At 48.5% G+C, this 21,095-nt stretch overlaps 1 protein-coding gene across 1 annotated transcript in view; it reads right to left on the reverse strand.

Moving 5' to 3' along the window:
* Positions 1-21,095, reverse strand: part of LOC138953776 (3-hydroxy-3-methylglutaryl-coenzyme A reductase-like) — a 146,836-nt gene that overhangs the window by 23,127 nt on the left and 102,614 nt on the right. The window contains exon 26 of the mRNA XM_070325718.1: positions 4,016-4,101. Coding sequence (XP_070181819.1) covers positions 4,016-4,101 — 86 coding nt within the window. The remainder of the gene's footprint in view (positions 1-4,015; positions 4,102-21,095) is intronic.

Genomic DNA, 21,095 nt, shown 5'->3' on the forward strand with positions numbered 1-21,095 from the left:
ACTTGAATTTCGGCAACAGCGCAAGTCACTGATGAGCGCGACCATGTCTCTGGCGCGACTGACCGTAGCGAGAGATCCGACGGTTCGCAGGTCTGAGAGATACTGTCGCAGTAGAGATCTAGGTCAAATAAACTCGATGCGAAGCAGGCTCATGTTTTGCCAAACATAATTTGGTGTTTTTGTTGTTTCCATGTTCATTTGTGTACTGCATTTTTTGTTAAACTAATGCTGCGTCAAACCTCGGGACACATGCCGCGACGTGACCGACTAGCTTTGTTGTTGCACTGATCTCAATTCGATCACCAACATGCTTGTGATTCGCTCTTCTTAGACTTCGCCAGACACCGCCACTTGACTCGTTAGTTTTGCCGATATTTCTGTACAACTTTCGCTTTTTTGGTTGGCAGTAGGCCCTATGTAAGGCCGATCTCTGTAAGGCCGATTTCAAGTCAGAAGGACATATCGGCAGTTTTTGTGTGTGATCTAGTTGAGTTAAGCCATGTTCAGGAGAACCTATTTAATTAAAGCAGACCTGTTTACCCTCCCGGATTGTCCGGAATTATTACGGATTTGAGGTCTAAATTACGGTATTACGGAAATCTACCGATACCAATGTCGATCGCAAAACCGCGCGGAATCCGACAAAATACCTTGCTGCACACATGCGCAGACAAGGCTGTTCCGGTCAGCCTTGAAATCACAGTCCTGGTGACTACCACAATTTCGACTTCGAATTTTCGCGCACGGAAAAGGTTCTCTCGACCTAAATTTCCGGAATTTTCGGTAGATTTCCGTAGACCCCAAATCCGCAATAATTCCGGACAATCCGGTAGGGTAAACAGGTCTGCGTCACCCACTGCCGGCGGAAATAAAGAGCTGGACGACGGCGTGGAACGCTGTAATTCTTCACGAACTAAGCTGCACATTTCTGGAACGAGAGAACTCAACAGCGACGATACGATAACAGCTTGCCCCGAACCCGAAACGGTGGGAGAGCAAGCTGTGGAAGACATAGTTGTAATAGGTTTGTTTGGCTGCCCCCCGACAGCATGGTCATCTGGGGCAGAAATGGGTACTGATAACATGGTGTTTCTCGCTTTGTCAGAAAGAACAACAAGAACGGGAGGTTTAGGCAAACAAGTCGAAGACTTGGGCTTAATACGGCCCTTGGCATCACCCTTACCGAGTTTTTTCTCGCCATCGGCCATGCTGACCAACAAAAAATGGCGGCCAAACAACAACAACAAAGTTACTGAGCAAAAATTAGCAAGTCCAAAAAGGACGAAAATTTGTCAATAACAACGAAAATCCTGTCAAGAAACAATGACAAAATGGAAAGAGCTCACCAAATACGCAGTGGCAAGCCAGTAAGACGGGTTAGGTGGCCGGTGGGTGTCCACAGAACACCAGCAAGCAGCCACACACGGAGCCAAAAATTTCGACGACCTTCTCTCAGTAGGCTGTAAAGTCGTAAGATGTGCCACGTGTTGTAGCAGTGGAAGTGACGTCACGTACCCCGGAAGGGAGGTAACTCCCCGGGTACATGGTCATTACCATAGCTATATTTACACTTTTTTGTGGTTGGGTTGCTTCCCTTTAAAATTGTTTAAGACGGGTAGCCTTTTCAGACCTTAGCATCTTAGACTGTGTCAATGCTTGATGTGATTCGGAGTAAGAATATGTAATTACATAATTATGACGAGCTTACCTGAGTAAGTGAAGTCTAATTGTGGTTTTATCGACCACAATGTAGAGAGGAAAGGGATTACGTGAGATAGAACGCGGGAATACGTCACTGTTTAACGACGTGTAAATGGTGCAGAAAAAAGAGAAAGAGAGAGGAAAGGGATAGGGAGGGAAAACGGTTATCAGTATAACCCCGAAGACAACTTAGGGCGAGGCACGTAATCCCTTTCCTCTCTACATTGTGGTCGATAAAACCACAATTAGACTTCACTTACTCAGGTAAGCTCGTCATAATTATGTAATTTTATCTCCCACAATTCCGAGAGGAATGGGTCACGTGAGACTTTAAAGTCTGCAACATTTACACCCTAGCACTGTCGATGAATTGAAATACATATAAACCTACCCCAATTCTTCATGACAGAACAGCCTGTCCAAAACTCCTCCCACTGTCCACTGGTTTCTTGTAAAAAGTTGTGAAGGTGTTAGCCCGACGCCAACCAACAGTCTTCAGAATGGTTGCCAGAGGAATTTTACTTGCAGCTTTACTAGATGCAGCGGAACGAGTTGAATGCGGCGTAAATATTGTCATGTCAATACCCGCTTTTTGTAATCCAATCTTTGTCCATCGACGGATAGTATCTCTCGACACCGCTTTGTGAGGGGCTGTCCAACTGATAAAGAGTCTCGTTTCCGTTCCTCTAAATGCACGAGTTCTTTTGACATATTGTTTCAAATAATGTACAACACAAATTGCCAAATCAGACGGAAAAGCACAAAATACCACTTCATTCTGATGTTTGTTTGGGTCAGAAGTTTTGAGCAAATCCCCAAACCTACATCGTACATCTTCCTTTGTCCAACTCATGTTACGCAAGTCCATCAACCAAATCGCCTGTCCCCTTTGACTAGAGACCAACAAGCACAGTTTTAAGCGTCAATTGCGCCAGCGATAAAAATTTTGCCGGTGACCATTCTTTTAAAAAATTTAGCACTAGATTAGCGTCCCAGGTCACACAAGTACGGGGCAAAGCTGGCCGTCTGTTGAAAGCTCCTTTCAAAAACTTCTTCACCAGTGGATGACAACCCACTGAACAATTATCCTGAAGGGACAATGCGGAAACAGCGCTTCGTGCCATGTTCAAACTGCTGTATCCTTTGCCTTCTTGGAACAGTTTCGTTAAAAACCTTATCAACTCATGTGGAGAGGCACAAAAGGGATCTCTATCCCGTTCAAGGCAATGCTGAAGCCAGCGTTTGAAATATGACTCGTAGTTACGCTTCGTACCATCTCTCCAGGCTGACATGATAATGTCTGTTGCTTCATCCTGAATTCCCTGTTTCTGGAGGGCTGTCCGGACAAGGAACATGCTACTAGTTTCATCTTCTTCAGTAGTGGATGGTGTTCCCCTGTCAGTGGATGACTGAGTAAGTTTTCTTTTCGGGGCAACATGACCGGCAGTTCTACTAGTAGACGCAACAGTTTCGTGAACCACACTTGCGTTGTCCATAATGGCACCACCAGCACACACTCCGCCTCTAAGACTTCTATCCTTTGGAGCACTCTTGGAATGAGACTGAAAGGCGGAAAACAGAACGCCTTGAACAATGACCAGTCTAAGGAAAATGCATCAATGGCAAATGCATCTGGGTCAGGTTTCCATGAAACATACTTTCTTAACTGTGCGTTAACACGAGAAGCAAATAAGTCTACATCACAGAGACCAAACCGATTGATGACTTCTGCAAACACTTGTGTGTCCAAATGCCATTCAATGTTGTGTCTATCTACACGGGATTCTGCATCTGCCTCTATATTTAGGCAACCCGGTAAGTGTGTTGCTGTTACACAATTACTATGTGATAAGCACCACAACCAAATGTCTCTGGCAATGTCGTTGCACAAAACTTTTGTGCTGCCCATGTTATTAATACAAGCAACAGTGGTGCTATTGTCTGTAAGTAACTGAATGTAAGAGTGACATAATCCCCTGCAAAGGGATTTCAGGGCAAAGTAAGCTGCTTTAAGTTCCAAACAATTAATATGTCCAAAAGCTTCTTCCTTTGTCCACATTCCACCTGTGGTGCTACCCTGACACTCAATGTGCTTTTGACATCCAGCCCTCATCCAAAGAGACAGTCTTCAAAGGTATGTGTGCTTCCTCAAGTGTTCATGTGTCATAAGAGAGAGAGTAAGTAATTGTGTGTGTGTGTGTGTGTGTGTGTGTGTGTGTGTGTGTGTGTGTTTGGTGTGTGTGTGTGTGCAGATTTATGTGCAACATATTTGGGATTTGCATGTATTAATTTAAGTTAAAGTGCGTAAACTTACACAGCCTCCGTGACTGAAGGAAACTCTACCACAGGGGCCCGTGACATGCCGTCTCTGTACACAACACTGGTCACACCACCACTTTGCTGCAGACAGAAAAAAGAACCAGACTTTACTTGTATAAGGGCAATTCCAGCGTCACCGACGTGGCATTCGCACAAAAACTCAGACATTATTCGCCATAAAAATAATAGTCATGAGGATTTTATTAACTCAAATTTGTGCAGAGATTTCCCCAAACATGACAACCTTCCTACCCAAGGTTAAAAATGTAGAGGTAAAAAAAGCTTTAGGGTACATGTACTTAACTTGAGTTTTGAAAAACGTCACTGACGTGGCAAAAATGCTCACCTGCATTTCACTGACTAAGCGAAATTCAAAAATTTTATTAGTAAATTTTCATTTAATTAATATACTTACCCAACTCACATATAGCAATTAACTCTAGTTCAGTGCTGATAACGCTGTACGCACCCGTTGGTAACAAGGGGAGCCACTCTAAAAAAGAGAGTGACCACTACCCATAATGCAACATTAACACATAATCTGACTTCCGTATGCGCGCGCATACGCCGCCATATGCATCATTCCAAACGAAGCCCAACTCACTTCTTTTTTAGACCCAAATACCACCACAGCGGGGAGGCGGGAGGGAATAAACGATGTGAGTTGGGTAAGTATATTAATCAAATGAAAATTTACTAATAAAATTTTTGATTAAATTACATATCTTACCCAACTCACATATAGCAGATTGCTACTATAGGTGGAGGGCACTTTACAAAATCAGGAAAGGAGAATATGTCCTGGCGCTAACAGAGAGGGCAACACAAAGACCATCCAGTCTCAATGCAAAAGACATATCTGAGATAAAAATCAAAGAAATACATTTTTATAGAGCCAGCAAGCCGACTCAAGAACTCTCAGTTCTACAAGGAGACCAAATCGAAGAACAGCTAAATTGGAAGCCCAATCTCTTGCCTCATGAGGCCTAGCTGTAGTAAAGGGCAAAACTGCCCTGAAAAACCCCTGCCTGCCTCCGCCACCAGACAAAACTTGTCTAACTATGGTGGAGACCCAATTGGCCAATGCAACTTTCGAGACATCCTTCAAACGCACCATAATAAGTGAGATAAAAAGAAGCTTTTGAGTTTCCGATAAAGCGTGCAGAGTCCGAAACAGAAAACTGTTGAGAGTCCTAACCATACAAAAATTTACATCAGAATCTCCAAGAGCAATAAAATTACTCGAGAAAAGAATGTTGAGTCCGTGCTGCCTAAAGGGGAGGACTGACTGCCCCCCCCCCCCTTGTTTACCACCAGAGGTGGTAGACAAGAACAAGAGCCATTAGACTTGATGATCTGAAAAGATCAGCGCGAGTCAGAAAAATCTTCAAAACTCGAAAAGTTCAATTGGCTAAATATGGCTCTAGAGGAGCCAGATTATTGCTAAAAGGTTTGAACCGTGAATCGAAGTTGGTTTCTCCAGTTTCTGCTTATTCGTCAGAAATTTAGAAAGGAGCCTAAGTGCCATAGATCAGTCTTTCTCCAAAAAGCTATCTATAGCAAAGCTAGCCAGAAAATCCACTTACTCCACCTTCTCACAGAAGCTACTAGAGTAAGTATGTCTGCTTTCCAAGATGATCAGCAAGGCTAGTTTTGATAAGAGTCAAAGAATCCAATCTCAATAGCTCCAAAACTAGGAGCAAAGCCCAAGAAAGGACTGGAGATTAGCTTTCAGTCAGCCTAATGCAGGCCCTCTTAAACGTGCTGATAATAAAGCCACCACGAGAAAATTTGCACCGAGCTGTTTCAGTGTAACTGATACCACATAATGTCTAAACACAAAACATGTGTGAAAAATTCGAAAGCCAGAATAGGTGGTTCGCCACCTGCATTGAACAAAGAGAGGAGGAGTTCTTTCCGTTAAAGAATACGCCCTTTGTTCCAAGCCAGTCACCGTGACAAGAAAACGAAGACGCTAAACCCCTATAAGAACTCTGAGCTAAGTCCAGAGTTGAGGCAGAAGCCCTGAGCATCTCAAAAATACCCTTACAGTAGACACCCGTGTGAATCAAGTGTGAGGAAAAAACGGTGCCCTCTTGCCAGCCTTACTAGGTCTGGCAACCAAGATTGAATGGGCCCATACTGAGAGACCGGCGAGCCGCTCAAAGTAAAGACAAATGACTTGACCTTCGATGCTCTATGATCCGGAAACAAGGAGCCGAACATAAGCAAAAGGCGATAGTACCAAAAGGCAAAAGCTTCTACCGGAGGCTTCTCTCATTCACCCAAAGAAGCAGAAGCGCGTGGTGAGATAGAGTCCACTCCGAGTGGACCTTCTTGACCGACAGACTTAGCGAGTCCGCTAAGTCCTTGAGCCTCCCATAAAGGTACTTCGCTGCTAAAAAGATCTCGTGATGGTAAAACCACAAACGAACCTCTCATGATCTATGCGGAAGCGATAAGGAGTGAGAAACCCCCTTTTCTTGAAGAGAAAAGCACCACTGTGGTGTCGTCTGTTTGAAACAACACATGTTCCAGCCCTTTTGTTCGATTGCTTGGCACCCAGCCGACCACAAAGGGCCATATCAAAGCTGAGCTGCTTTGAACATCTAATATGTTTCAGCCCTGCACTCCAAGTCTTATGTGAAGTAAAAGACTTCTATAAAGAGCCGCTTGCACAATCTCCTCAAAGAGATCAAAAACGGCCAAAAATTCGATTGATTCAGAAAATAAATCAGAACCCTGAAGCTCTGAAATCAATAAAAAAAATAGCCACTTCCGATCTATTTTGTGAAACAAAATATGGAAGTAACAACCAAACGATCCCTGAAAGGGACCCAAAGGAGTCTAGGCACCAGTGACTCCCTCCAAAAACAGAAAGGCCTAACGCCCCTTAGCCATTGTGGTAAACACAAAAGTGAAAAGGAGAGTGATGCCCAGCACTAACTTTCAGTTGACATAACTACCGAAAGTGTAAGAGAAAGCATGCTTTGTGTGCCCAGCAACACCCACCGCAACCTGCCCCAAGGGAAGAGCGGTGGATATTTGACACAGCCATGCCGCGAAAGCAAGACAAAAAGCAAAAGTCAAGAAAGGCGAGCCTGAAGCTTTTTTTTAAAAACGAGCAAAAGCCAACGCCTGCCGGGCGCTTTCCTTTTGCAGAGAGCTCCTCTTTGTTAGGGAAGAATCCGCGTGCATAGATGCGGACTCACAAAGAGAACCTTCAAGCAAAGAAGAAAAGAAAGTCTCAACAAAAGAACAATACTTTTAGGAAGAGACAGGCGAACAGAGAAGCTACATCTTAAGTATCTAAGCCCTGTCGGAACACAAAGATATCCAGTTAGGACGTAACCGCACAAGAGAGAGAACAAATGCAAGTCTTGATCAAAGGCGATATTCGTAAAGAAAGTGCGGACACAATCTACCACAGCCAGGAGATCCTTGTCCTTACAAACGGACAGTTTCTCCTTGCTATTAACATCCAGATGAATGTTCGCCAACTCCGGGGTACCTGGGGGCGGTTCCGTATAAAGAACAAAAGAAAAACTAAGTTCTTAGGCTTGGAGTTAACCGAGGCCTACGGATAGCGCTCAGCGAGTGACGCGCTACTTGAGCCGATGACGCAAGCTCACACTGCCACCGCAGGTGCTAAGCCGAGCGTTGCCCACAAAGGGAGTGGTGACAAAGGAGCCTCAATTGTGAAAACATTCCAAAAGATCAAAGGACCCCGAAAGAGAAACCAAGAACTTAATGTTCGAAGAATTTCTTTAAAAGGCTCAGATCAGCTGAAAATGACGCAAACCGCGGCAAAGCTGAAGTAGGAGCTTCCCCATGATATGCCAAAATTTGTTTATTTATTTGTGAGTATTTCTACGCACATACCCTCTCTTTCTTAGGGAGGCTCATGGCGTTTACAATATGCCGTGTGAGATGGAATTTTTTACACAATATATCACGCATTCACATCGGCCAGTAAATCTCAAGCGTGTTAGGCGAGTATATACTTTTCACGGCCTATTATTCCAAGTCACACGGGTATTTGGTGGACATTTTTATATATATGTCTATACAATTTTGCCAGGAAAGACCCTTTTGTCAATCGTGGGATCTTTAACGTGCACACCCCAATGTAGTGTCCACGGGACCTCGGTTTTTCGTCTCATCCGAAAGACTAGCACTTGAACCCACCACCTAGGTTAGGAAAGGGGGGAGAAAATAGCGGCCCGACCCAGGGTCGAACACGCAACCTCTCGATTCCGAGCGCAAGTGCGTTACCACTCGGCCACCCAGTCCCGAGGCAGAGATGTGGCAAGACCATCGATAGAGTTCGTAAATCCAAAATTTTAGTAATAAATTTTAATTTAATTAATATACTTACCCAACTCACATATAGCAATTAACTCTAGTTCAGTGCTGGTAACGCTGTACGCGTCCCCTTGGTAACAAGGGAGACCACTCTTTAAAAAAGAAAGTGACCAATCCCAAGCCAGACCAACTACCGGTCCGACTTCCGTATGCGCGCGCATACGCCGCCATTTGTATCATTCCCAACGAAGCCCAACTCACTTCTTTTTTAGTCCCAAATACCACCACAGCGGGGAGGCGGGAGGGATTAAACGAAGTGAGTTGGGTAAGTATATTAATTAAATTAAAATTCATTACTAAAATTTTGGATTAAATTACATAACTTTACCCAACTCACATATAGCAGATTGCTACTATAGGTGGTGGGTACTTACCAAAATTCAAGCATGCAGGACTTGCCCTGCGGCTACCATAGCCGGTAGCGCAGAGCTGCCGTCCTGTCTCAATGAGGCGATGTCCCAGAGGTAAAAGTTTATGAATATATCCTCAGAACGCCAGTAGGTTGACTCAAGCACTTCAGTCAGACGACCAGACCGTAGAACAGCCAGAGAGGAAGCCCATGCTCTTGCCTCGTGTGTTCTGGCAGCAGTGAGAGGCAAGACTGTCCTAGAATCCCCCGATTGAGCATCCCACCAGGCGTAAGCCTGTTTGATCAGTGTGGACACCCACTTGGTCAACGTGACCTTTGCAATATCCCGATTCCTAGCTGTGTTCAGAGAAATAAAGAGGAGCTTTTGGGTTTCTCAACGAATGTGCCGCGTCCGTGACAGGTAGCGGCTGAGCGACCGAACGGGGCAATTAGCTAAATCTGGATCTCCAGGAGCTAAAACCGTGCTTAACGGTAAGATATGCAAAACGGGCGAACTCTGACCAGGCTTCTGATTTTTTGCTAGAAAGCCAGGTATAAACTTGAGAGAAATGGACCCATCTTTTTCAAAAGAAATGTCTTTTTCAAGACCTGACAAAGCATGAACCTCGCTACCTCTCCTAGAAGTAGCGAGCAAAATTAAAAACACTGCCTTGCGCGTCAAATTAATCAAACTAGCCGAACGGATGGGTTCAAACTCTTCCGAGGCTAACAACCGCAAAACTAACATCAAGTCCCAGGCAGGGAGCTGTGATTTAACGCGAGCGGCCGTAAGGGAGGCGCCCTTAATGACACTAGAAATCACTCCGCGAGATCTTATGCCCAAGCTGTAAGAGAGTTGAGGAGATAGCAGACCTCCGTACGCGAAGAGAAGAGGGAGAACCCCCCTGCTCTGCCAACCACGACAGGTGGTTGGCTACCTGCATAGACCTAGGTGCAAGGGGATTAACCCCGTTGAGCGCGCACCACCTAGACCAAGCTGGCCAGTGAGAGGAGTACACAGAAGTCGTGGACTCTCTATGGGCCTTACGGACAAACTTTACAGTAGACGCAGAGGCCCCTGCCTTAAGCAAAGAGCTTCGGACAGAATCCAGGCGTGAAGGCTCAGGAGCCACGGATTTTCGTGGGGGATGCATGACCGAGGCTGCACGAGGTCCCCCTTTTTCACGGCGAGAGGGATCGGAGGCCGAACTGCTAGACGCAGTAAGTCGGGAAACCAGTGCTGGTTTGGCCAAAGCGGAGCGACCAGAACCAGCAATGGCTTCTCTAAGTCTACTTTCCTGAGAACCTTGCCCAGAAGGCAAAACGGAGGGAAAGCATACGCTGTCAGGTTTGTCCAACTGATTTCCAAGGCCTTCACCTTCCAGGCCAGAGGATCTGGGAAGGGGGAGACAATGAGAGGAAGTCTCGCAGAAAACCTCGTTGCGAAAAGATCGATCACAGGCTTGTCTATCTGCAACCAGAGACGATCCAGGGATTGGTGTGAAAGAGTCCACTCCAAGTGAACCACCTTGTCCCCCCTGCTCAAATTGTCCGCAAGAACGTTCAGACTGCCCTTCAGATAGACGGCTGAAAGAAGGATGCGATGAGAGTTGCACCAAGTCAAAATGAGGCAGGCTTTGTCCGACAGACTGGGAGACCGCGTCCCCCCCTGTTTGTTCACGTAAGACGCCACCGTCGTGTTGTCTGTGTGAATCCTGACATGTCTGCCCTCCAGCGAGTACCTGCCCTGTGGGATAAGAGTTGCCATAGACTCCATTTGCCCCAGAACCGAAGTAAGAACCCGAGCACTGGCCTGATTCTCTCCGTTGAGTGAGCGTATCAGTTCCTGGAGTTTGTCCACTCGTCTCTGAGAAGGACGAACTGACCAAGCTTGCGTGTCGAACTCCATGCCCAGATACGAAAATCTTTGGGATGGGACTAGTTCTGATTTTGTGCGATTCATCGAAAAACCCAGCTGCGAAGCTTGGCTTAAAACTCTCTGAGTATGCATATCGCAGAGATCCTTTAGTACGGCATCTCATGCCTCTTGTTCCTTTGGTGCCCTGCAGGGCGGAATTATCCTGGCCAGAGGAGCCTTCTTCTCTGACCAGAGCAGCCGGAACCCCGAACGCACGATCCCAGTAACCCACTTGCTGACCACTAATTGTAGCCAGGAAGTGAGGGCCCTGGACGGGCCGCCCGCTACAACAAGCGCGGGGGCTACCAGGATGTGCTGTTCGGGGGAGTTTCATTGGGGGTGGGGCTCGCGCCCAGACCCCCTGGAGCCGCCAAAAGACTGCCCCCTCTTTTGATAAGGCGCTCCGCGGCCCCTACCCCTAGAGGCAAAAGACTGTTTTTGAGCCTTACCACCTCCAGACGAGGAAGCCTGAGGCTTGTGCGGCTTGCTTTGAGGATTCTGAAACCCGTGCTGCGCGATGCGAGCAATAGCGATGTCTCGTGCATCCTGAGTCTCTTTCCTGAGAGCGTCCAGAGAGGATTGGCCTAACAGAGCACCCTCTGAAAAAGGCGAGACCTTCAAGCTCTCTATGGTAGCTTTGTCCGAAATCTTGGAGCCCGCCAAAAAGGCTGACCTCCTAGACAACACCGCATGGGTGTAAAGCCTTGCCGACAGAGCCATCTGCTCTCTCGTCACTTTAGTCAGAGTGGACAGGAGAGTAGTAGCCACAGCAGGAGATGCATCAAAACGAAACTCGAAAGGGTCGAGCGAGGAAGCGATGGATCTAGAAGGCGACCTCTGTAAGGACTCGAGAGACAGAAGACAATTCAAGAAGAGATCTTGCAGTCTCCTCTATGGCCGTAAGAGAACCTTCAGTGCAAGGGACAGGCTTGTCCTTCCTGTAGCCGTCCTCTCTTAAACCAGCCAGTTCCGGTGAAACCGGAAGCGCACAAGACGGCAAAGCAAAACATTCGATCAAGTTGACCGGATATGGGTTCAGCTTGAAATTGTGCAAAGAGGAAGCAGGACGATCCCCCTCTTTCACAACCCAAGGCAACACTTCCTCCGGAACCTCACCGTGTTGAGCCAACAGAGGAACCGGAATGTGTCGTTTACCCTTTAAGGTAGATGCCATCTCAACAGCAATAGCTGGTGACTCCCGAAATCGGAAGAGAGGCTTCTGCTCCCTCGCACACCGGAAATCATCAAGTGCCGAAAGGGGTGGGGCAAGCTTCGACTTACTCTCCACCACCCCTTCCGGGAAGAACTTATGCGCCGCTTCAGCAGCCAGTGCCACCATGGCAGCCAGCTTGAAGGGCAAGTTCTGTTGGATGTTCTCCGTAACGGAGGAAGCACCCTCGTCGGTATCTCCGTCATGCTCTAAAAGGCAATCCGGAAACTGAACCTCAGACACACCCGCGTGTTCCGACCAAGAGTCAGTTTGACCAACGACTTCCTGTCCCCCGGGCGGAAGAGGACGTAGCTGCTCGCCGGAATCCTCAGAGAGGGACGGACTGAGCGCCTTATCCTTTCGCTGTTCAGGGCCCATACCCGCAACCGACTCCATGCCAAGGCAGGGGGGGCCAGTCACGGTATCTGAGCTTTCACGCAACTTTTGGCACGCTACTCTCTCCTGAACTCGCACACCGCTTTTGCCGGAGAACCCAGCTACTTGCGGTGTCAACATACCTTTGTCATGTGAGGGTACACTCAGCAAAGACACCCAGCGTGCGCCACCATCCTGCGAGGCATGAACCTCTGCCTGAGTCACAGTCGCAGAAGCACGGGCGGAAGTAGAGGTGGAAGTCAAAGGCGACGACCGAATCCTGGAGAAAGAACAAACATCCGACACACCGGAAGGAAGGGAACGAAGTTCCTCCCTAGTAGAAGACAATTCTGACACTAAAGTCGAAACCTGTGCACTAAGCGTCAACAACAAAGAAGCTACATCTGCGGCAGCTAAACCTGGGCAAGCCGCGGCATCCGAAACACCGGAGGCCGAGCCAGAAACATTATCCTTATCTAAGGTAACGTTAGTCAAAGCAGGGTTAACAAGTTTGTCAGCCGAAACGGGTGACTTAGCGGAAGACGAATCTGAAGTCAAAGACGCGACAAGTCCAGCGTTCTTAGACTTTCGCGAAGCTTTCTTAGAAGGAGTCGCGTCAGCCGGGACCTGTCTCGAACTGAGCTTCTTCTTTGCACTGTCTTTGAGTGCAGCTTCCGCCATTACAAACACAAACTCACAAAAATTTGCAGTCAAAAAATTTATAAGTTCGAAAGTAGCGACAACCGTCGCTAAAGTTGCGATAAATCAGAAAGATCTCACCCCACACAGCATAGTAACAGGTGTAAAGCTTCAGGCGGTACCAAGGGGCGAACCCGAAGTCCAAAGACCAAGGCGAAAAGCTGACAACAGCAGGAGCGTACGTAAATGCGACCAGACCCTTGGACGCCGAGTTGTGGAATGATACAAATGGCGGCGTATGCGCGCGCATACGGAAGTCGGACCGGTAGTTGGTCTGGCTTGGGATTGGTCACTTTCTTTTTTAAAGAGTGGTCTCCCTTGTTACCAAGGGGACGCGTACAGCGTTACCAGCACTGAACTAGAGTTAATTGCTATATGTGAGTTGGGTAAAGTTATGTAATTTAATTGATCCTAAAAAGGAGCAAAACACGCCAAAAAAGATGGAGGAGAAACGGCAGATGACGATGCTACCGCTAACCCTACAGGGAAATAGCGCGTAATAACCTCCGCTGTCCGAGTTAACAATTCTGGCAGCTTCGCTGAAAGTCGAAAAGAGGTGTCTCCATCTGCCTCAGAAGCAAAATCTTCCAAATCATCGTCATCCTGTTCAGTAGTATCCTAACTATCTTCGAAAGGATGAGAACCGAAAACCAATCCCGCAAAAGCAACACTTGCCAAAAGGGAAAGGCTTGAGAAAAATTCCCAAAAGCCGGAACTTGGTGAACGGATATTCCATACCCCTGCCTCATGCCAGCTGAAAGACTGTAAGAGGAAGTGGATGCAGCCTGAGTAACAGCAGAGGAACCGCAACAACGGAACCGGAAGCCGAAGACTGAACATTTTTTCGTAAAATTTTTTTCGTGAAAACATTTTTTGTGAAAAGTTTTTCGTGAAAATTTTTTCCCGAAAACTTTTGAAAACTCATACGCAACAGACAGCAATTCGAGAAACCGAAAGGTCCGTCCGTTTTCTTTCGCGCTGCGAAAATCTCCAAGTGCAGAAGGAGGAGGAACCGCAAAAGATTTAGATTCCACCACCCCCTCTGCAAAGTATCTTGAAGCCGTCTCAGCTGCTATTGCCACTGCATCAGCAAGCCTAAACGGAAGTCTGAATCCGGTGCCCTCGATCACTGCGGAAGCACCATCATCTGAGCAGCCTTCAAGCACTTCCGTGCCATCCGGAAGCTGACCCCCCCCCTGACTGCCATAGTCAAAGAGTGAGTCAGCTATACTGCTCTCAGAAGACATACCTTGTTCTTGGCTAGAGCCACCGGGAAGCGGACCAACAGCCACCAGAGAAGGCAAGGTCACCCCATCCTGCGGCGAATGAAAGTCCGCTCGCACAACGGAAGTCGAAGTCGAAGACGAAGGGCGGATGGTAGCCAGAGACGTAACGTCAGTCACACCGGCGGGAAGAGCACGAACTTCCGCCCGCGTGGAAGCAATGTCAGCCGCCAAAGACGATACCTGCGAACTCAGGGAGAGCAACAATGTGGCCACGTCCGCGGACGCAAGCCCGGGAATAAGAGAAACGGGTGACCCTTTAATCGAAAATTTTTAAGTAAATTTTCATTTGATTAATATACTTACCTGAATCACATATACTGTTCAAAAAAAGAAACGCATAGCTTGTAATATTTGGTTAATTTAGTTATATGGCTACAAGGATATCCACCACACTGCAGAAAATATTTATCTGGTCGTCGACCTTTCGTCCATTGCCACAAGTGAGCTCTGCACGTGACGCATGCGTTATCAGTGGCTACAATGTCAAAATTGCTCATTTGGCATGACCACTCGTCATGCTTCAGTGTAATCTCGTGAAACTCGGGGAATATTGAGCTCTCACCATGTCTTCCAAAACCCATAAAAGCGGATTGTTCGCCACAAAGAAATCAGACGACAATTCAGCGACGAAAGATGGCCCGATTGAGCAGAGAAGACCGCCAAATTGCATTGGGTCGTTTACAAGCAGGCCAAAGTCAAAGTGCAATCGCCAGGCACTTCCACATGTCCCAGAGCACCATCAGTAGACTGTGGGTCAGGTTTCAAGCCACTGGCTCCGTTGCTGACTTGCCGGAGAGTAAACGAACGTTACGCGCCCAACTGTGTGGATGAGGCACCCGTTCATGGTGGTGGAGGCGTCATGGTGTGGGGGGCGATCAATACCGCTGGAAGGAGCACCCTGGTGCACGTCCAAGGGCGCATAACTGCCCAGCGATACGTGGAGGAAATTCTGCGCCCACACGCCCTTCCTCTTCTGGCTGACCAGGATGCCATATTCCAGCAGGACAACGCTCGCCCGCACACAGCACGACTCACCACCCAGTTCCTCACCGACCACCATGTCCAGGTGCTTCCCTGGCCATCCATGTCGCCAGACATAAACCCGACAGAACACCTCTGGGATGAATTGGACAGACGTGTGCGCAGGCGAGAAGAAGCGCCGGCAAATCACCGCGATCTATTGCAGGCACTTCAGGAGGAGTGGGACACCATCCCACAGCAAGATATCCGGCATCTGATCCAGTCCATGCCCAGAAGGTGCCGGGCAGTTGTTGCTGCTCAAGGCAGTCACACCCCCTACTGACTTGACAGCCTCGGCACCCAATCGTATTGATTGACTGATTGATTTGAAGATGCAAATGAACTGTGTGTGCATTCAACTGTGTCCATACCAAATTTCAAACAAATAAACTAAATATTGGATTTTCTGTTAATTTTTTCGAAAAATAAAACAAATTTGGCAAGTAGCAACTATGCGTTTCTTTTTTTGAACAGTATAAAAGCATTGACGCAGTGTACATGCTATAGGTCTGAAAAAGGCTACCCATCTTAAAGAATTTTAAAGGGAAGCAACCCAACACAAAAGTGTCAAAATCAGGTTAGGTAATGACTATCTACCCAGGGAGTTACCTCCCGTCCGGGTTATGTGACGTCACTTCCCCTGTAAACACCACGTGTAACTCATACGACTTAATAGACTAAACAAGAAGAGCAAACGCTCGATCGAGTCACTTTCGCAGTTCTGAATATTATATGAGGCATCAGATGGACAGGAAGAAATTGCTATTCACAACACAATACAGATGTAAATAATTTGATGTAAAGAATAATCCTATAAAGTTTGAATCAAATCCGATGAATAGTTTCAGAGATATGATATTTCAATTTTTTTCCTTCAAGACATACCTGTGACCTTGAAAAAGGTCAAAGGTCACCAAAGCAGATGTCAAAGTGTAGAGGTCACTGGGAGTCACGTTCACATAAAATTTGAGCCCGGTCACTTTTATAGTTTCCGAGAAAAGCCCAACGTTAAGTTGTGTGTTGCCGAACAGAAAAGGGTAGTTATCTCCCTTGTTTTTCTGATAACGTTCGTAAAAGGCTACAGATGTAAATACTTTGATGTAAAGAATAATCCTACAAAGTTTCAATCACATCCGATGAACTTTGTCAAAGATATAAAATGTCTAATTTTTCCTTTGACGCTGACCTGTGACCTTGAAAAAGGTCAAAGGTCAACGAAACCATCGTTAAAGTGTAGAGGTCATTGGAGGTCACGACTAAACAAAATATGAGCCCGATCGCTTTGATAGTTTCCGAGAAAAGTCCAACGTTAAGGTGGTGTCTACGGACGGCCGGCCGGACGGCCGGCCGGACAGACTAACACTGACCGATTACATAGAGTCACTTTTTCTCAAGTGACTCAAAAATCATATGCGGGGTTGGCGGGAGGGAATACACTATGTGATTCGGGTAAGTATATTAATCAAATGAAAATTTACTTAAAAATTTTCGATTAAATTACATATTCTTACTCCGAATCACATATAAGCAGATAGCTTCAACAAGGCGGTGGGAATGAAAAACCAAACTCACCTCAAACCCTTGCGAGGAACTGTCCCCCTGCGATGAGCGCCGGGAAAGTTCTAGAGCCAACTTGCCTCACAGCAGAAACGTCCCTGAGGTAGTAGTGTAGGAACACATCCTCAGAACGCCAATACGCCGTGCGCAGGACTTCGTCCAGTTTGTGAGACCGAAGAACTGCCAGAGAGGACGCCCAAGCCCTGGTTTCGTGGGCTCGAGCAGAGTCCAAGGGGAAGACAGGCAGCCCCCCCCTTTTGTTCGCCAGGCTCCATACGTTTGTTTGTTTGTTTATTTGTTGCTTAACGTCCAGCCGACTACGCAGAGCCATATCAGGACGAGGAAGGGGGGGGATGAAGGGGGCCACTTGTCAAGCGATTCCTGTTTACAAATGCACTAACCCATTACTTGTGTCCCAGCAGGCTTTAGTAAAACTAAATTAATACCTACTGGAAGATTACCAGTTTCCAGTATGTTAAAATAGGCTTAACCTATCTACTGCTGGACTTACATCAGAACACTAACAGATTAAACTATACATGAATCGCGAGACAAGCGGCAAGAGAAGAGATTTTTGGAAAAAATACAGGTGAATGAGCAGGAAGGCAGAAAAAAGAAAAGAATTCATGAAGAAAAAGAGAGCATGACAGGAAAGAGGAACCAAAAATCTACCTAACAGCAAACTAGAAAGCTCCTGCGGTTCCAAAAACAGGAGGGGCCTTTAATTTCATAACCGCAGTGCCCCACTGCGGGAGGCTCCATACGTAAGCTTGCTTAATGAGCATGGACACCCTACGAGCCATGGTAGTTTTGGCAATAGCCTTATTTCGTAACGTGTTCATAGAAATGAACAGAAGTTTTTGAAATTTTGACCTAAGCGGCTGAGCGCGGGCCAGGTAGGTGCCAAGGGCTCGGACCGGACAATTAACCGCGTCTGGATCTCCGGGAGCCAGAATAGAAGTTAAGGGCTTGACGCGAACCAGCGGAGAGGCCTGGTCGGGCGCCTGGTTCTTCGCCAGAAAATCTGGCCGGAAACGCAAAGAAATAGAGCCATCGGGCTCGTGAGAGATGTCTGCCGGATCTCCTGACAGGGCATGAATCTCACTCCCCCTGCGAGCCGAAGCTACAAGCAGGAGAAAAAGAGCTTTGCGCGTAAGACTAGCGAAACTAGCCGAGACCAAGGGTTCAAATTCTGCGGAACGAAGAAATTCGAGTACCAGAAAAAGATCCCACTTCGGGAGGGAGGTGCGAGTAGAAATCTCTTTAAGAGCAGCGCCCTTAATCACCCTAGAGATGACGCCGCTGACGTCGATCGAGCGACCCATCTGCCGTAAAGTGACAGCGATGGCAGATCTTCTCACCCTCAAGGAGGAAGCAGACGCTCCTTGAGAGGCAAGAAAAGAGAGGTGGTTTCCCACGTGCATAGAGCGAGGAGCTAGCACGTGCAAACCACGGGCCTGACACCAGGTCACCCAAGCCTTCCAGTGAGAAGCGTACACTGACGAAGTGGAAGCCATATGAGAGCGTTCCACCAAGTCTAATGTTTGTTCAGAAGCACCAGAACGCCTCAGAGAAGACCGGACAACCTCCACACGTGAAGTTTCAGGATTGAGGGGTCCTCGTGTGGAATGCCGGTTCGAGGCTGCACCAGTTCTCCTCTTACGAGAGAGAGAGGAATTGGTGGGCCGTGAGCAAGCCTTAGAAGATCCGGAAACCACGCCTGTGAGGGCCACAGAGGCGCGACCAACAGGAGATCTGGACCTTCCATCTCCGCCTTCCGAATTACTCGGCCGAGTAACTGGAAGGGAGGATAGGCGTAGGCCTGAAGCCGTGTCCAGTGAAAGTCCAATGCATCCGTCTGCCAAGCCTCGGGATCCGGGAATGGCGAGACGAAGATCGACAGCCTCTTCAAAAACCGGGTGGCAAAGAGGTCCACCAGAGGCTTTGGGACGACGGCCCAAAGGCGAAGCAGTGCCCCGTGAGTGATCGTCCACTCTGATTGAAGCACCCTGTTGGAGCGACTGAGCGCATCCGCCAAGATGTTCAAGCTCCCCGGGAGGTACCTGGCTGTGAGAGTGATCTGGTGTTGCCAGCACCAGATCAGGATCTCGCAGGTCCTGCCCGAGAGAGACGGGGACCGCGACCCTCCATGCTTGTTCAGATAAGCTGCCACAGTCGTGTTGTCTGTGAAAAGACGAACATGCTTGGCGTGAAGGGAGGGTAGAAACTCCACCAGAGCCAGAGCCACAGCCTCTAGCTCCAGCAAGTTGATATGCCAACAGTTCTGCTCTGCCGACCACAGGCTCGACGCTGTCTGTCGGTCCGTGTGAGCGCCCCAACCCATCAGAGACGCATCTGTGAAGAGATCCGTGTCTGGGGGGGGGGGGGCAAGACAATCGGCACGCCCCTGCAGACCCATCCCGTGTCCAACCACGGAAGGGTCGCTGACTGGAACCATCCCTAAAGAGGGATGAGGACGTCCCAGTCCACACAGGCAGAGTCCACATACGGTTTCAGAGCAAGCTGAAAAGGCCGCTTGTGAACTCTGCCCCGAGGCACCAAGAGAGCCATGGACTCCATCTGTCCCAAGATGGAGGCCAGAGTCCGGAGGGAAGCCCGAGGGAGAGACAAAGTGGAGCGGATAGCTTTTTGTTTGTTTGTTTGCTTAACGCCCAGCCGACCACGAAGGGCCATATCAGGGCGATGCTGCTTTGACATATAACGTGCGCCACACACAAGACAGAAGTTGCAGCACAGGCTTCATGTCTCACCCAGTCACATTATTCTGACACCGGACCAACCAGTCCTAGCACTAACCCCATAATGCCAGACGCCAGGCGGAGCAGCCACTAGATTGCCAATTTTAAAGTCTTAGGTATGACCCGGCCGGTGTTCGAACCCACGACCTCCCGATCACGGGGCGGACGCCTTACCACTAGGCCGGGAGCGGATAGCGACTTGGAGCTTGTCCACCCTCCTCTGAGAAGGCTGTATTGTCTAAAGAACCGTGCAGAAAAACATTCCCAAGTAAGTGAACGTCTGCGACGGAACCAACTCCGACTTTGTCCGGTTGATCGAAAAACCCAGCAGGTGGGCTTGACGAAGAACCGCTTGGGTATGACTGGAGCACCCTGACTGACTTTGGTTCAGAACCAGCCAGTCGTCCAGGTATGCCCGCAGCCGAATACCCTGCGACCTCACCAGTGCGCATAACTGTCTCACGACCATAGTGAACACCCAAGGTGCGAGAGACAGCCCGAAAGGGAGAGCGCGGAACTGGTAGACCTGATCGCCCCACCGGAAACGGAGCCATTTCCGGTCGGACGGATGCATAAGGATGTGAAAGTATGCATATGTCAGGTCGATGGAGGTCGCCCAGTCTCCTGGGCGGAGGGAGTCTCTGACCGAAGCCGGCGTCTCCATCTTGAACCGTATCGTTCTCAAGAAAGTATTGAGATGCGACAGGTCCAGGACGGGACGCCACGCCCCTGAGGCCTTGGGAACGGCAAACAGCCGCCCGTAAAAGCCGAGGGACGTGTGGTCTAAGACTCTCTCCACCGCGCCCTTCTGCACCAGAGCGACAATTTCCGACTGAAGTACGGACCTTGCCTCCAATGAGAAGGGGGGCTTGAAGCCCGGCAGACGCCGAGACAGAGGTTCCTTTCTTTCGCCCCAGAGCAGACGAAAGCCCGACCCCACTACGCCCACGATCCACTGGCTGTGCACTAAGGCCGCCCAGTGTGAAAGTGCCCGCGAAGGGCCCCCCGCCATCACCAGAGTGGAGGACAGGGGGGGGGGGGGGGGTGTGGGATCGGGAGCGCCTCATTGGAGGTGAGGCTTGCTTCCTGAGCCGCCTCGCCCCCTGCCCGACGCCGATCTCTTCCTCGAGCCTCGAGAAGACGATTTAGCCTGCTTCTGTCCGGCAGGCTTGGAAGAACCAGAGGCCTGAGGCTGTTTAGGCTGAGCAGGCTGAGCCTGTGAAGGCTTTGCCTGCTTGAACGCCTGCAGAGAGAAATCAGAGAATTGAGCGTCCCTGTTCATCTGTATCTCTGTCTTCCTGGCGTCAAACACCAGGCGGCCAAACAGAGAGCCCTCTGTCATGGGAGACGTTCGCAAAGTGTCGCGAGTAGTCTGGTCCGTGAACTGAGAGTGAGCCAGGAAAAGATCTCTACGGCTCATGATGGTATGTGCGTATTGCATAGCTGACAACCTCATCTGTTCTTCGTTGACCCGGGCTAGGGCCGAAAGAAGGGTCGAAACGTCATCAGCGTCTTGCTCCTCCGCAAGGACAAAAGG

The sequence above is a fragment of the Littorina saxatilis genome, linkage group LG1 (genome assembly GCF_037325665.1).
Source record: "Littorina saxatilis isolate snail1 linkage group LG1, US_GU_Lsax_2.0, whole genome shotgun sequence".
In the NCBI taxonomy this organism is placed as follows: domain Eukaryota; kingdom Metazoa; phylum Mollusca; class Gastropoda; order Littorinimorpha; family Littorinidae; genus Littorina; species Littorina saxatilis.